The following is a 17143-nucleotide window of genomic DNA, read 5'->3' on the forward strand; positions in this document are numbered from 1 at the left end:
CTGATTATTTGTGTAACGATTTAGCCACAAACTCACAAACTGACCGTACACGGTCCACACATATACTCGGCTTCGACCGAGTCTATTTTAACTTGTGTCTTCTTTCCTCTTTCCATCACTTAACACATCCGCTCCTCTATTCCTCCCACCTTCCTCTTCTCCCTGCTTCATGCCATCCTCCCTCTTTTCAATCCTCTCCCACAGCCCCCTCCTCTCCGATGTGAATCATATCACACTCTTGAGTGCATCATTTGCTGAATTCTTCATTTTTAAGAAAATATACATTGAGAGCACAAGGTATACAGAACATATTCTTTAATGTCAAAACCTCATCTGCAGATGAAGCCAGTCATTTTACAGTTTGAAGTCTGTTGAAGATTACATGTTGAGTCCCCTCAGTTGGTTTGTTCAAGTGTCCACAAACACAGTAAACAAAGTCTGCTTCGAATAACAAAGATACAAACGAGTGCTTTGAAAAACTGTTCAGAGCGGTACAAAACAAAAGATATCTTGAAGAGTTTCATTTATTTAAGGATGTGAATAATATTGGAAGTATCATATATTCATACAACATAAACAATGGCAGCTCAAGGATGAAGCTATCTACTGCTAAAGTGCAAATAATTGTGGCTTCCATCTCAATGAGTCGCCCCATCTTTTCTAAGTCTTCACTAATGACCAGTAGACAGTATAGTGTGCACTATGCAGACGGCTAGCCAACAAGCTGAATCAGGCTTAGTGTTCAATCCAAAGTAGCACTCCCAGTGATACACATTTAGCATTAACAGGCTGAGAATAAGTACTACCTGAGAAAATGACTTCAGGGGAGAGAAACTCTCCCAGCGATTACCAGAAGGGTGAGGAAGTTTGATGTGATTTGACTGGACTTGTAACAGCCGTTTCTGAGCTGGATTATTTTCTTTTGATTTGACCATTTTTTCAGAAAAATGCAGGAACTGCAGTTTAAAATTGCAAGCCCTCGCAAATTATGTCGACATTGGTTGTTGGCTGTGTGATATCATGATCGCTAAGTGACAGTTTGCCTGTTAAAATGACTCAGCTCTGCTTATCTGCTCAGGAGAACCATATCAGTTCAACTTATTTGCTTCTCAGTAGCTAATTTTACTGTCATGAATCCACTCCAATTAAAGGATATTAATTATGGGAATTAAGGGGACTCTATTGCAGGATCCTGATCAGGTCCAGCCCGATCCGTCCCCTCTGAGGGTCCAAATTCAGGACCCGGACCTCCACCCGTTCCCCGGGTCCCAGCGCCAGGCTGCGGCCGCGCTGGCTGACGGGCAGTTTGTCCAGGGTGATGTTGCTCTTGTGGATGAGGCCCGATTTGCCGACACCGATATCTACAAAAGCCCCGAACAGAGTGGTGTTGTCCACCCGGCCCGTCAGCACCGCGCCCACCCGCAGATCGCTCATCGACACAATGCCCCGCTTAAAGTCCGCCTGCCCGAAACCTGGAAAAGAGAGATCAAGAGAGAGAATATCAAAAACATGAGGTGACTAAATGGAAGTGAGGGAGAGGGAACTACGCCAAATCCGGTCCGGCTGGCAGCTTGCACAAATGCTCGGGAGGAGAGACGGGAAAAGGGGATGCAGGAAAGCGAGGGGGGGGGGGGGGGGGGGGGGGCGGGGCTGAAATGACAAACAGATATTACATTTCGAGTAGCGACCCGATACTTGTGTCTGCATACTTCCACATTCTATTGTACCTCACTTTCCACTCGGCCTGTTCATGAGAGATCTTTTTCCTTTCTGTAGCATTAACACAAACAAGGAAGGTTTCGCGCCCCAGGAAATAGTCCGGTCCAATTATCCTCCCCGCAGCACTGATTTCATGCGGTAGCCTCGGCCCATCTGTTTACTCAGCTGAGCGCTGGCTAGGAGGCCAAGCGTAGTGTGCTGCAACCGAATAGGGCCAACCCGAGAGTGAACTTTGAAGCTGCGTTCCTTAATTTGAAGAAGAGTTAGCCAGAACTAACTGGGTATCCAGGCTGGACTCTTTTTTTTTTCTCTTCGCATGAAACTGTATGAAAAAGGAGAGCCTGGTAATAACGGCACCGGAGTTATTTGGTATTTAGCTCACCAGTCTGGAAATCAGATAGCAACTGTAAAAACATTTTATAAACCCAGAGGTCATTTAAGTTTGCACTTTAATTCTTGTTTTACATAAAGATAACAGACCAAGTAGGACCTATGTTTGTTGTTTTTTTTAAGGAAAAGACCGCTGACCATTTCATTTTTCTGAAATAGTCATTCTTAAAATGATGTTTCCAGACTCAGTGAGAGTAAGACACAGGGGTGTAAGAAAATATCGATTCTCAAAAACACTGAAATTTAATTAATAGTTTACATGCAAATATGAACTCAGTCGATACTTTATTTCATTTGCAAATAGATGCGCCCTCTCAGAGTAGTGCTACAGTATGATGTTGGATGTTACAGGGACTGTGACAAATGAAAATGAACATCCCACTGTTCTGATTGTATAAAACAGAAACTAGTTAGTGCAGATGTTATGCATATGGCGCTGCGTTCTCTATACTATGACAGTTTTCCTCAAATTTGATTTAAAAAAAAATATTGCAATATATGGCCTTGCTTACTGTATCGCAATATATTAAACCGTAACTCCTGTATCATGATGCGTATTGTATCAGCAGATTCTTGCCAATACATAGCCCTATGTGGCACAAGAAGACGCACACAATAACAGCAACTATATTCATTTTGTTTTCTTTTCAAATAGCGGCTCCATCTTCAAAAGACAGCTCTCAGTGCCTTATTATTTGCCCAACAGTCCAAAAAACAAAGTTTTCCCCTTCCTCTCTAGCACTGAATATATTGGATTTATTTACAATACACAGCTCTCAGCTAACTGCTCTTGTATTTTATACACTTTTTTTCAAAATATAGACAAGAGTACAAAAAAAAAAGTGAGACCGAGATGTGACAGAAATTCTTCTTCTACAGCAAAACGGACGCAAATCTACGTGTGAATGATTTGACTGGTCAGTTTATGTGTGCCTGAACTCAAGAGTATGACATTAAGGAGAAAAACAGAGGTCTTCGTGTATGTGTGTGCAAATATAGTGTGTCCAACAGCACGGTCTGCTTGAGCCATCGCACTCTGTCGGACACATACTACTACAGGGAGGAAGCCACAGCACTGTCAGATTCTATCAAGTTACACTGCCAAGACATGCCTATTATAATAAAAGGCACAAGATGAGACAGTGTGTGTGCTGTAACTAGCAAACCAGTCAAAGAACTGGACGAATACAAGTTCAACATTCTATCAGTCAGTAGGGACCAATAAAGGACATTATGAAGGAAAGATGAGAGACTAGGAGAAGTTACTGCGACCGCTTGGTTGCAGATATGTGCAGACGGCAGTCTTTTCTTTTTTTTTTCATTCAAAACAATGAAAGTTTTGTGTTCGCTGACCAGATTTTTGCACGAAAAATATATGTAGGAGTGACCTACAGGAAATACTGAGAGTTAATACCAGAGTTAAACTGGTTTTGCTCGATTTGGATTCCTATAAATTGATACATGTGGTGTTCATGGAAACGTTGTTTGATTCCTCTTACAATCTGAAATATGGATAAATATGCTGTCATTTTTTCCTCTTGGAAATGTTTGCCTTTACACTTTGTATTCTGGTTCTTCGTGTTTGTGTTGTTGAGGTTAATCAGGTGTTACGCGTGAGAACATATTTCATCTTATTTCAGTGGGAGTGTGAATGGCAGGAGTCTTACTTTGTCTGATGTCGAACCCAGGCGGCTGCGTGAGGCCATCTATGATGAGTTGGAGGGTCTCGGGTGTGGTGTCCACCGTCCCGGCCAGTTCCTTGACACTGCCGGTCCTAACCTTGCTCTCCACGCACTGTCGCAGGCCTTCACTCCCGATCTTGTCTGCACTCCCACCCACGAGGGACAGAAACCTGGACAGGAGTGAAGTTTTGTAAAAATATAGCGCAGAGTGTGAAACTTAAACTTTTAAAACTACAACACACTGATAAATAATGCTGTTATGTGTCATTCATAACGACTGAAAGGACATAAAAGACAAATAGTTTAAAAAGCACTGCAAATTAATATCGGTTTGGCTCCGATCAAAACGTTCAGTCCTTGTTCGGGCAAATAAACAAACCAGGGCTGTCAATCAATTAAAACATTTAATCTCGATTAAAGTGGCAGTAGTCAGTATATTTTTGGCATCATTCGGCAAAAATTCCATAATAACCTTCCAGCATATTGTAATTCAAGTGTTCTGAGAGATAACTAGACTTCTGCTCCTCCTCATGACTCTGTTTTCAGGCTTTAGAACATCTAGCCCGTGACGGGAGACTTTGACCAATCACAGGTCAGTTCATTGAGAGAGCGTTCCTATTGGCTGTGCTCCGGTCATGTGACCGGAACCTGGCGTTCCTTCACCTGATTTCCCAATGGCGGCGTCGGCGTCACAAACTTTCTTATTTCACAGCTAAACCGTGCACTACAAGATGATTCTGAGAACATTTGAGGAGAGAAATAGGCATTAACGTAACATAACATTGATTCATATTTGATCAGCGCTGCCTAGTTTAACCGTTTGGTCGGAGTTCGCGAGTGATCGACAGCCGGCTCTCATAGACAGCAGCTGGACAGCAGATCTCAGATCAGCTCTTACTGCTTGTTTTCCTCCGGTCTGTGAAATCTTGCAGATGCCGTTAAGGAGCACCGGAGGACACAGAGGCACATGATTTTTTTCAGGTTACTTGTTTCATGTACTCCTGTCAGGATATAGCGAACGTTTTATCAAAGTAACTTTTTTTAATCATATTTGCTCCAATCTCGCCTCCTGCAGCTTTAAAGGGAGATTTGTTAAGTATTTAATACTCTTATCAACATGGGAGTTGGCAAATGCACATTATGCAAATGTATGTATATATGTACTATTGGAAATCAATTAACAACAAAATAATAACAGATATTGTCCAGAAACCCTCACAGGTACTGCATTTAGCATAAAACAATATGCTCAAATCATAACATGGCAAACTGCAGCACAACAGGCAACAACAGCTGTCAGTGTGTCAGTGTGCTGACTTGACTATGACTTGCCCCAAACTGCATGTGATTATTATAAAGTGGGCATGTCTGTAAAGGGGAGACTCGTGGGTACCCATAGAACCCATTTATGTTCACATATCTGGAGGTCAGAGGTCAAGGGACCCTTTTGAAAATTGAGGTATTTTTCCTCGCCAAAAAATTAGCTTAAGTTCGTAGCGTTATTTAGCCTCCTTCGAGACAAGCTAGTATGACATGGTTGCTCCCATTGGATTTATCACAGGTTTTAGGTTTTCTAAATTCATTTGATGAATTCACTCTAGCTTTAAAACTGAGCCGCTACAACCTAAATATCGTAAGTTAATACGTTAATGTATTAAACAAAAAAATGAGTGGTAAAACAAATTTGCGTTAACGTTTTATTATCGCGTTAACTTTGACAGCCCTAAAACAAACTAAATAATGTTTTTGAATGTTTAGGTTTAGGCACAAAACATTCATTTAGGCATAAATGAGTTTTAAAGGTCCCGTGTCGTACTCATTTTCAGGTTCATACTTGTATTTTGTGTTTCTAATAGAACATGTTTACATGCTGTAATGTTCAAAAAACACATTATTTTCCTCGTAGTGTCTGCCTGAATATACCTGTATTTACCCTTTGTCTGAAACGCTCTGTTTAAGTACATTTCAATGGAATTGCAACAGAATTGCGTTGCAAGGCAACAGTTTGGGTCCATGTTTACTTCCTGTAAGCTGATGTTATTCACATACACTGCAACAGGAAATAAACTGGGACACATTTAGAATGTTTACATTTAAAACCGTGTAATGGTCTAATTATTGTATATTTGTGACATCACAAATGGACAGAAATCCTGACGACTTATTTCAAACGCACAATTTCTGAATACGGGCTGTGTGTATTTCTCCGTATATAGAGCGTTTTGATAGTTTAACAGTATTTATAAAGCACTTAAACCTGCTTTATAATGTAAAAGACCTGAAAATCTCACTTTTTACAATATGGGACCTTTAATAGCGAGTGTGTTGGGCTAAAGCACATGCACCACCTCCCTCGCAGACTGAAGGCAAGGGCCTAGGCCTATGAGGGATAGTGTAACAGAGCAGGAAAGAGGAAGGGATGGGAGAAGGAGGGGGGGAAAGTGACGACAGCCTGGGAAGAATGATTAGGAAAAGAAAAGTACAACTGTCAAAAAGAAGAGAAACAAAAGATGAGAAAAGCAAAGACGTAGGAAGCAGGGGAGCGAGACGCTAAGCTAATGCAGGTAAAGTGAGAGGGAGCTGGGGGGGGGGACAGGGAGAGGGCAGGAGAGGTGTGGGAGCAATTACACACAAAGTCATGAGCTGCCGAGGCGGGGCTTTCTGTTTCTAAAAGCACACACAAGCACAAATACACATTTATTTTACCCCCCTATTAAATCAGGTAAATCCGCAGTGGGCTGTAAACACCCTGACACCTTGTCTCATGAAACTGCCTCCACTTTGCTTAAGGTTAGACTGTTTGTCCATCTGTTCACCGCCTGGAAAAATCTCCTTCTATCGCTTTATTCTAGCAGGATGTCCCACCTCCAAAATGTCTAGACAGTCAGTCAGGTTGCACCATTTAAAACTCACTGAGCCTGAGATTTAAATCCAAACTAATTAGCTAGCCTACATTCTAAACACACTTAGTAACAAACTGGCATGAGAAGCCGGAGTAGCAAATAGGGGTTCTGGAAAAAATGTGTGATGTGTGTGTGTCTCTGTGAGTGTTGTGCGTACTGTATATATTATTTACAGCAGGCACTTTCCACGGCTGGTGATAGATGTGAATGCATGTGCCTCTATGCATGTGGACCAGCTGGGTCGCGTCCGTGATGGATGTCGCTCACTGGCAGCCTGACGCCTAACAGACTCCGCAGCTGTCCCCCCCCCATGATGGACGGAACAGGTGGACACACACATATTAGAACACACGAACACACACACACACACACACACACACACACACACACACACAAAGTTGATTCATACACAATGTTGTTCAGAAATGCTCATTTGGCAGTAGCAGAGACAGTGCGGATGTAACGGGACACGGCTTGTGTACAAACTATGTATGAGACAGCTGTGAGCGGAGAGGCCCCCGCCAGCTAAGTCACCGTCTGCCGTCCGAAAGAGGGAGACGAGCGGAATCAATCCCTCAACACCGGCGAGCCAGATCGGTACAAAATAGTAGCGGAGTATGTGCCAGAAATGGCTTAGTGGTGAGGAAACAGCACCTTTGGACCAAAACGGGAAGCCTGTCTAACACTAGGATCTTGTCTCCTGCGTCTCCCCCCTAGGCTTCTTAACTTTCCGACCATATATCTCTTGACAGGAAAAGAAACACTTGCGTCTCGGTGGCCTTGTGGTCTAAGACGCACACATAGCCCTCATGGTTTGAATCCAGCCTGGGACCTTTGCTGCAGGTCATCCCTCTTCCTTTCACTTACTCACAATGTTTCCTGTCTTTCTCTACCGTGTGAACATTCGTTAAAAAAACAAAACAGACCTTTAAAAGGACTGTATGTATTTTTTACATGTATAAATGTGCTTTAAACATTTTTTATTACCAATGTGTGAACAGGTTGTGACCTAACCCAAATAAATTGACTTTCTGGGTTTCCTCTATCTATTCCTCTGTCAACAAACGACCAGCCCCCACCACAACTCAGACTCCGACTTCATGGAAGCAAAAAAAAAACGCTGCAAGTAGGGATGCTAATTTCGAAAAATGTTCCTAACCGATAACCGACCCTCGTTAACCGATATTAACCGTTAACCGACAAGATTTGTGCCTCGCATGCAGCGGTGTACCAGCTGCAGGAGCACAACAGATATTGGTTGACGGGAGTCTCCAGTTCACCGTCCGGGAGCGTTAACTTAGCAGCTACGATGCTGCGTGTAGTGTCGCGGACATGCAGCCACTTTCCCAGTAAAAGTCTCCACCGCACATTTAGTTTAGTTTAGCAGGTTGTCAGCTGTGTGTCTGTCGAGTGAAAACTAGCGATGTGGGAGTGTGTGCACGTGGGAAGTGAATGGTGAAGCAAGAGAGAGAGAAAGCGGCGGTGAAATGAGTCAGCAGCGGAGCAGAAGAGTTAGTTTAGTTTTGAGAATATCAAGTAAATGTTCAGTGGAAGTTGCAGTTTATGTAGAAATAAACGCTGCAGCTCCTCCAGACCAACAGAGGTTTCCCGTGTCTTGTTTCCTGCTGCTGAGAGGAGTGCCGGCGGGGGTTAACTCCAGAGCGAGTAACGTTATCAACTCCGGCCCAGGAGACCAAAACTACGGTGTCTCCCCTGTTCCTTCTGACCACGGTCGGGAGGCTGAAGCAGGAAAAGTTAATACCAGGATCAACATCGGCCGGACCTTCGACTCATGGAGGGACCTTCCTGTGGTAAGCTAACATTACTGCCAGCATGTGAAATATATATTGATATTGTGGTTTTAGCGGTCTAATGTTGCTAACGTTAATCAACATAATGCCTGTCAATGACGTTCAGTCTCCTGTGAGTCGCCCACTGTTTTGACTGATGCTCGCTCGTGTTGACGTAGTGCGAGCACAAGGGCGAGCAAAAGGACACTGACTGTCGTTGACTTAACTTTCCTTACAGACATTCACAGAAAAATGATCGCCTGACTGGAAATTTAAAAAAAGCCGTTTGTGCCACTCGGACTTCAATCAACTTCAAATTAGGGCTGTCAAAGTTAACGTGATAACACGTTAACGCAAATTTGTTTTAACGCCACTAATTTCTTTAACGCCTTAACATAACTTGCGATTTTTTAGGTTGTAGCAGGCTCAGTTTAAAAGCTAGGGTGAAACTGTTAAACCTAAGGAATCCATTGGCATCAACCATGTCATACTAGCTTGTCGCAAAGGAGGCTAAATAACGCTCCTAAATTTTGGCGAGGAAAAATTGGTATGGCCATTTTCAAAGGGGTCCCTTGACCTCTGACCTCCAGATATGTGAATGTAAATGGGTTCTATGGATACCCACGAGTCTCCCCTTTACAGACATGCCCACTTTATGATAATCACATGCAGTTTGGGGCAAGTCATAGTCAAGTCAGCACTCTGACACACTGACAGCTGTTGTTGCCTGTTGGGCTGCAGTTTGTCATGTTTTGATTTGAACATTTGAGGTACTGCATTTATGCGAAATACATTTATGCTAAATGCAGTACCTGTGAGGGTTTCTGGACAATATTTGTCATTGTTTTATGTTGTTAATTGATTTCCAATAATAAATATATACAGTGCCGTGAAAAAGTATTTGCCCCCTTCCTGATTTCTTATTTTTTTGCATATTTGTCACACTTAAATGTTTCAGATCATTAAACAAATTTTAATGTAAGACAAAGATAACCCAAGTAAACATAAAATGCAGTTTTTAAATAATGATTTAATTTATTAAGAGAAAAAGCTATCCAAACCTACCTGGCCCTATGTGAAAAAGTAATTGCCCCCCCTTGTTAAATCATGAATTAACTGTGATCAACCACATGTTTTGGAAAGCTGAGTTCAATTTCACTAGCCAATCACTTAAATAGAACCTGTCTGTCAAAGTTAAGTCGGCTAAAAGATCTCAAAAAGCAGCACATCATGCTGCGATCGAAAGAAATTCAAGAACAGATGAGAAACAAAGTCATTGACATCTATCAGTCTGGAAAGGGTTACAAAGCCATTTCTAAGGCTTTGGGACTCCAGCAAACCACAGTGAGAGCCATTATCCACAAATGGAGAAAGCTTGGAACAGTGGTGAACCTTCCCAGGAGTGGCCGGCCTACCAGAATTACTCCAAGAGCGCATCGACGACTCATCCAGGAGATCACAAAAGAACCCAGAACAACATCTAAAGAACTGCAGGCCTCACTTGCCTCAATTAAGGTCAGTGTTCACGATTCAACAATAAGAAAGAGACTGGGCAAAAATGGCATCCATGGGAGAGTTCCAAGGCGAAAACCACTGCTGACCAAAAAGAACACAAAGGCTCGTCTCACTTTTGCCAAAAACCATCTTGATGATCCCCAAGACTTTTGGGGAAATATTCTGTGGACTGATGAGACAAGAGTTGAACTTTTCGGAAGGTGTGCGTCCCGTTACATCTGGCGTAAAACTAACACAGCATTTCATAAAAAGAACATCATACCAACAGTCAAACATGGTGGTGGTAGTGTGATGGTCTGGGGCTGCTTTGCTGCTTCAGGACCTGGACGACTTGCCATAATTGATGGAACCATGAATTCTGCTCTCTACCAGAAAATCCTGAAGGAGAATGTCCGGCCATCAGTTCGTGACCTCAAGCTCAAGCGCACTTGGGTTATGCAGGAGGACAATGATCCGAAACACACCAGCAAGTCCACCTCTGAATGGCTTAAAAAAAACAAAATGAAGGTTTTGGAGTGGCATAGTCAAAGTCCGGACTTAAATCCGATTGAGATGCTGTGGCATGACCTTAAACAGGCCGTTCATGCTCGTAAAACCCTCCAGTGTGGCTGAATTAAAACAATTCTGCAAAGACGAGTGGGCCAAAATTACTCCACAGCGATGTGAAAGACTCATTGCCAGTTATCGCAAACGCTTGATTGCAGTTATTGCTGCCAAGGGTGGCGCAACCAGTTATTAGGTTTAGGGGGCAATTACTTTTTCACATAGGGCCAGGTAGGTTTGGATATCTTTTTTCCCCTTATAAATGAAATCATCATTTAAAAACTGCATTTTGTGTTTACTTGGGTTATCTTGTCCAATATTAAAATTTGTTTAATGATCTGAAACATTTAAGTGTGACAAATATGCAAAAAAATAAGAAATCAGGAAGGGGGCAAATACTTTTTCACTGCACTGTACATACATTTGCATAAAGCAGCATATTTTCCTACTCCCATGTTGATGAGAGTATTAAATACTTGACAAATCTCCCTTTAAGGTACATTTTGAACAGATAAAAAAATGTGTGATTAATTATGATTGACTATGGAAAATCATGCGATTAATCGCGGTTAAATATTTGAATGGATTGACAGCCTTGGTGGGTAATGATGACTGACGTCTAAGAGGCCATGACAACAGCAGTATTTGGGCACCTTACTGAGTTGTGATAACAAACAGCGCTGAGAGAGAAAGACAGAAAGAAGAGAAAGGTGTCTGCCAAAACAACAGGAATGAATAAAAACATTAAACAGAAATTTAAAGAAACATCAGTTGTGTGGATTGAGGGGGGGGGGGGTAGTGTGCACATGTGCTGTATGTGTGAGACAGAGAGGATGAATAAAAAGAGAGAAAGGAATAGAGGTTGTTTTATAATAGAAGGGGGGGTGGTTATTTGTCTTTTTAAAACATCTGACCCCCAACAGCTCTTTGATATACTGAATGATACAGACACATCATAAACCCACAAACATACATGGTCACTTAGTGGAAGTAGGAAAGATAAGCAAAAACACAGTTTCATACAAGCGAGATCAATCTGTCTTCAACCATGTGCGCATGGAAACGCATCCACCCACACACACTCACATGCACAGAGGCCATTAAAGGCGCATCAACACGAGGGGAGCGATGCTTAGAGCCACTAGTGTCAGAACTTATGTAGACTAAACACAGTTGAGTGACTACAGCTGTAAGAAAGAGGGCCCTCCCTCCCTCCCTCTCTAGACTCTCACTCACTCACACACAAAAACAGGACCTACAAGTTTTGGGCAGATGTTCAATGTGCTTTTGATATCAGCATCAGCAGCACTAACAATCATTTCTCACATGAGGACACACAAAGTCACACTGACATACACACGTACAAAGCCAAAGCCTCCTCTCTCTGTTGTATCTCATGTCTGTGTAAATCAAATCAGAGTCCTCCACCACTATAACCAGCCCCATATGAGACGGTGTCAAAATCAACTCCATCTTAGCCGAACATGCTTTGGCCGGTGGGGTATGCTGCTGTTCAAGTGTGTGTGTGTGTGTGTGTGTGTGTGTGTGTGTGTGTGTGTTTGTGTGTACTGTACCTCTGTGCCACATGGTAGGACTCTGGGTGTATACAGGTTTGGTCCAGAGGGTTAAATGAGTTTGATATGTTGACACCAGTCTTTCCTTTGCCCTTCTTAGCCGCTGGTTTCCCTGGTACGGGGTGAGGTGAGGATTTGGCACTGTTTGGAAAGAAAGAAACAAAGGTGTTTTAAATGTATGAGGAGAAGTCTTAGGAAGCAAACACAACTTTGCATCAAAGGGGTCGATTCACCAAATTACAAAAAAAAAACGTATTTCTCAATTACATCTTGTGGTATTTAGTCATTACCTTGCACGACAGCTGGATTCTTGCGTCACAAGATCATGCGAGAATCGCGGGATCACATATCAAATGGCACGGCCCAATCAGAGTCCTGTGAGAGCTACTCGCAGCTACGGGCTACAGGTGTGTGTTTGAGGCACAGAGAAGCGACAGTTTGCTCAAAACAACAATGGCAACTCCTGAAGAGGTTAGCATAGATGCTGGGGCTGTGTATTTGCAAGAATCTGGCGATACGATACGTATCACCACTGCCATAGTATATATAATAGGGATGTCCATAATTAACCGTTAACCGTTAACCGACATTAAGCATTTTAACCGATAAATGCTATTGGTTAAAACGGTTAAAAGAAATGTTAATAATTAATTCAAAAGCTGAGCGGCTCAGAGGAGCAGCTCGTCACTTTAAGGAGAAAAGCTGGACCACCTTAACAGCCCACCTTAAGAGGCGGAGCCGGAGTTGTGGGCCACAGGAAGTTGACTCGGGTCTCTGGCTCGCTTGAGCGGAGCGGAGGAGTTGTAGTTTCGTAGCATTTATTCACCGACAAATAAACAGTACACACACTGCTACACCTACGATCACAGCTAGAACACCACCAACAACCTCACACTCACCGTCAACACACACACACGGTCTGTTGGAAACTCACTAAAGTTAATCAGACTACGTGTGCGGCGGCGAACACGAAGCCTCCGGCAATGCTAGAGCTGCTAACGTAGCACAAACACACACACTGTCTGTTGGCAACTCGCTAAAGTTACGCCGGGCAGACATACAGCTGACAATCTGCTAAACTAAACTAAATGTGTGGTGGAGACTTTTACTGGGAAAGTGGCTGCATGTCCGCGACACTACACGCAGCATCGTAGCTGCTAAGTTAACGCTCCCTGACGGTGAACTGGAAACTCCCGTCAACCAATATCTGTTGTGCTTCCTGCAGCTGGTACACCGCTGCATGAGAGGCACAAATCGTTGGTTAACGGTTAATAATCAGTTAACGAGGGTCGGTTATCGGTTAAGAACATTCTTCAAAATGAGCATCCCTAGTATATAATTACCATAAAGCTGAACTTTGAGCGAGATGTTGCTGTTTGAATTTCTTAAATGTCATTTCGAACACCACAAACAAAATTCAACTGAAGAAAACCTGGGCAAATTAAACCAAAAAAACCTGCTCGGGTAGATTCCACAAAATGTAAGTAAGGAAAAATGTTTTTCTGCAATTTGTGTAGACTGATCCTTTCATGAGAAATATAGGTAAGAAAGTAATGTGAGACAGAACCTGATTCAGCTGTGTGTACCTGTGTGTGTATTAGGGATGCACCGATACCGATACCAGTATCGGGTATCTGGTCCGATACTGTGCTCATGTACTAGTACTCGCAAAACAGCTCCGATACAACGGCTGCGATACCACTTTACGGTGGTGCGCCCAACCCCGCTGGGCCGGGATCCCACCTCAGCCGGCGCGCACCAGCCCTCACTTTCATTGCGCCACGGGGTTTTGCTTGCACCCTCTGACTTGCGCGTGCGTTAGACTCCGTGATCCGTGTCTCAAGACAGGTCAGGTGGGTTGCAGACATCGCCGCAGACCCCTGGCTCCTTTAACGTGGGCCGAGCCCTGATCTGGCGGCAAGACGCGGCTGGGGCGCACTGTGGACAGTCCGCCCCAGTCAACAGTCGCACCGGGAGCAGGGGGCCATCCCCGGCAGGGAGAGAGGGCGCAGCGAGCCCTTTGCCCACGGTGCGGCGAGGTCCGGGCAGGGAGCGCTGTAAAGCTGCGGCCGCGAGCCACCTTCGCCCCGAGCCTTTCCAAGCCGACCTAGAGCCGGTCGCGGCGCACCGCCTCGTATGCGGGACACCCCAGCCTGCCGTGTGTCGCTCACACCCTCCAGCTGGCTGTTAACGAGGGTCTTTTGGCACAGAGAAGTACTCGTATCGGTACTCGGTATCAGCGAGTACCCAAATGTAAGTACTTGTACTTGTACTCGGTCTGAAAAAAAATGGTATCAGTGCATCCCTAGTGTGTATCTATACATACAGTTTGCATACGGGTGTGTACCTGTGTAGGGTTTGCGGGTTGATTCTAATGAAGCCGGCACACTGCTGGTAGGTCTTGGGCCCCATGCCTTTGACCAGTTTGAGTTGCTCTCTGTTGATGAGGGGACCGTTCTGCTCTCTCCACTCTGCGATATTCCGCGCCCTGCCCACGTTCATGCCTGCTACATGCCTAGGAGATAAAACAACAAATGAAGAGAGAAAATGTCACAGAACACATCATCTATTTATCAAAATCCTTTCTGGAAGTTTGTTGAGGTCTATATCTGAGGTCTCTGTTCTACATTGGAGTATCTTGAGGTGACATTCTCACCGCACATTCTTTTTTTTTAATATATATACCAGTTTATATGTAGGAAATGGTGTTTGCCTGTTTGTTTTTTGTTTTTTTGCGTACATATCATTTCTACATCTGGCCCCTGATCTCTATAATATCCAAACAAACAGAGCAGATTATGCAGACTGTGATCTGGCATTCAAACAAGGAGGGGAAACGCTCACAAGCCAATATTTAGTGAGTCCAGTTTTGGCCGAGCAACGAGGAGAGGTGATTTGAAACTCAATTAGGTCTGCTCTGTTAATGCCCACAGTGACTCACTCACGCTACAACACACGGCAATGTCAACACTCCACATAATACCTCAGTCATCAACACGTTGGTGTGTGTTTAATGTGTGTGTGTGTGTGTGTGTGTGCGTGTGTGTGTGTGTGTGTGTGCGTGTGTGTGTGTGTGTGTGTGTAGCATAACTTCTGGCAGGAATGGAAAAAAAGCTCACTTGCAGAGCAGACAGGTAAACAGATGACCTGATGCCTGCCCTGCAGCTAATGCCAGCTCATTTTAGACTGTATCTACTTCAAGTGTGTGTGTATATATCAAATTTGTGCACTTCCTGTACTTTTAAATGATGTGTATGTGTGTGTACATACATGGATGTAGAGTACATGTTGTAGTAAATAAGGGTGTGAGTGCACAGCATACCACCGAAGATATTTGCAACTATGCATACATGTATATTTCTGTGTGTGTGTGTGTGTGTGTGTGTGTGTGTGTGTGTGTGTGTCTACCTCACCTAATCCCTTCTGTTGATGCCAGTCAGCCCAATAAGTGAGGCCAGGGTGTGAAGCATTAGTCTAAACAGAAAGCTGGCAGGCCGCCTGTGTGTGTGTGTGTGTGTGTGCGTGTGTGCATGCATGTGCGAAAGCATCGAGCACGTGTGTGAATGAAGCTTTGCCATGTTGTGACTACTAAGGGAAAGTATGTCAGAGGTCTAAGCCCTACTTCATCTCTGTTTGCATATATGTGTGTGTGTGTAGGAGAGAGTGCACATGCTTGTGAGCAAATATATATATATATATATATATATATATGTGTGTGTCTTCATGTGTCGTCTACCTCATCAGCGTCTCGGAACAGATGTTGATGTCCACACCCGACAAAGCTCACACATTCCTGCACCACAGCGTCCAGTGCCGTCTTAAGAGCTCCAGATGACACGTCATGCTAGAAACACACAGTTGGCAAACACACACACATATTTGCAAAAGTGCGCACACACACACACACACGCACACACGCACGCACACATGGAAGAAAAGTGGATTAGCATAGAAGACAACATTAAAGTACTGCTTATGTCTGTTGCTCAAACACATCCAGAAATATGAGCAAGTGCTCTTTAGGAATTTTTAGTGATTTAGGACTTTTTTAATCTTTTTGAGATGGAATCACAGTAAAAAAAATAGTATGAGCCATATATGCAAATTCTGTTTATTCTAAAGCTAATACTTCTGCCTTCTGCTGTCGCCATGCTGTCATTTTTCGTCATATTTAGTCTTATTAAGTCTTATTAAGTCTTATTAAGTCTGTTCCCAGTATGTTTTATTGCAGACTTTTTAAAACTCAGTACCGGGTTTGGCTGAGCTGCGTGTTAAAACACTGCCTTCATAAAATGCTGTGGTGGTCTTTTTTCTGAATTGTTTCTAAAAGACGAGGCCTTAACGCTACTAAAACAACACTCCAAATGTATTTTGTCCAAAAAAAATGTTGTTTGGCAACGATGCACAGGGTAAATGTCATGGCCAAAGGCTCCATTGTGTGCACATCGCCTCCTGTAGTGGATATCAGGAGTATTTTAGAGCCAGATTCCCTTTCAAGAGGTACAAAACCCCATTTGGCACACTTTGGGTGTCCAAGTGGCTAAATGGAGAGTCCTCCTGGTCCTATCCTGACTAAAACTGCTTCACTGCTATAATGGTGTTATCCACTGTCTCATCTAGAAAACATTTTAGGCGAGGATAAAAATTAAAGTTTTTCCTTTGGTTCATCACAGTTTACTCAGGCATAGGAACAGTCACCATGTTACTGACACTGGGGATGAATTCTCTGACGTCTTATACAGACCTGCTAGTTGTGGAGCTATTCTTGATTTATTATGGGTATGTCTCTGTCTAGGTGAACTACACCTCTCAGCACCCTAGGACTTAAGAGGTTAATGGACTTTACATATTCATGTTTTGTTTACAAAATCTCCATGCTACATATTTATTCACTATTCTATTCCATTCGTGCTATATACTACTACTTGGTCCTGTGTAGTCACAATTTCCCCAAGGGGATAATTAAAATGTCATCCTTAAAGACAAACAGCAGCAAAGAGCGTTAGCAATAAAATACTGTCAAACTG

At 43.4% G+C, this 17143-nt stretch overlaps 1 protein-coding gene across 1 annotated transcript in view; it reads right to left on the minus strand.

Moving 5' to 3' along the window:
* Nucleotides 1-298: 298 nt before the first annotated feature.
* The window catches only part of srbd1 (S1 RNA binding domain 1), a 90663-nt gene continuing 73818 nt past the window's right edge, over nt 299-17143 (minus strand). Inside the window, 6 exon segments of the mRNA XM_037781282.1 lie at nt 299-1472; nt 3777-3961; nt 12117-12257; nt 14464-14631; nt 15853-15890; nt 15892-15960. Of these exon segments, the coding sequence (XP_037637210.1) occupies nt 1180-1472; nt 3777-3961; nt 12117-12257; nt 14464-14631; nt 15853-15890; nt 15892-15960 (894 nt within the window). The 3' untranslated portion in view covers nt 299-1179.

This window comes from Sebastes umbrosus, chromosome 10 (assembly GCF_015220745.1).
Source record: "Sebastes umbrosus isolate fSebUmb1 chromosome 10, fSebUmb1.pri, whole genome shotgun sequence".
Taxonomy (NCBI): domain Eukaryota; kingdom Metazoa; phylum Chordata; class Actinopteri; order Perciformes; family Sebastidae; genus Sebastes; species Sebastes umbrosus.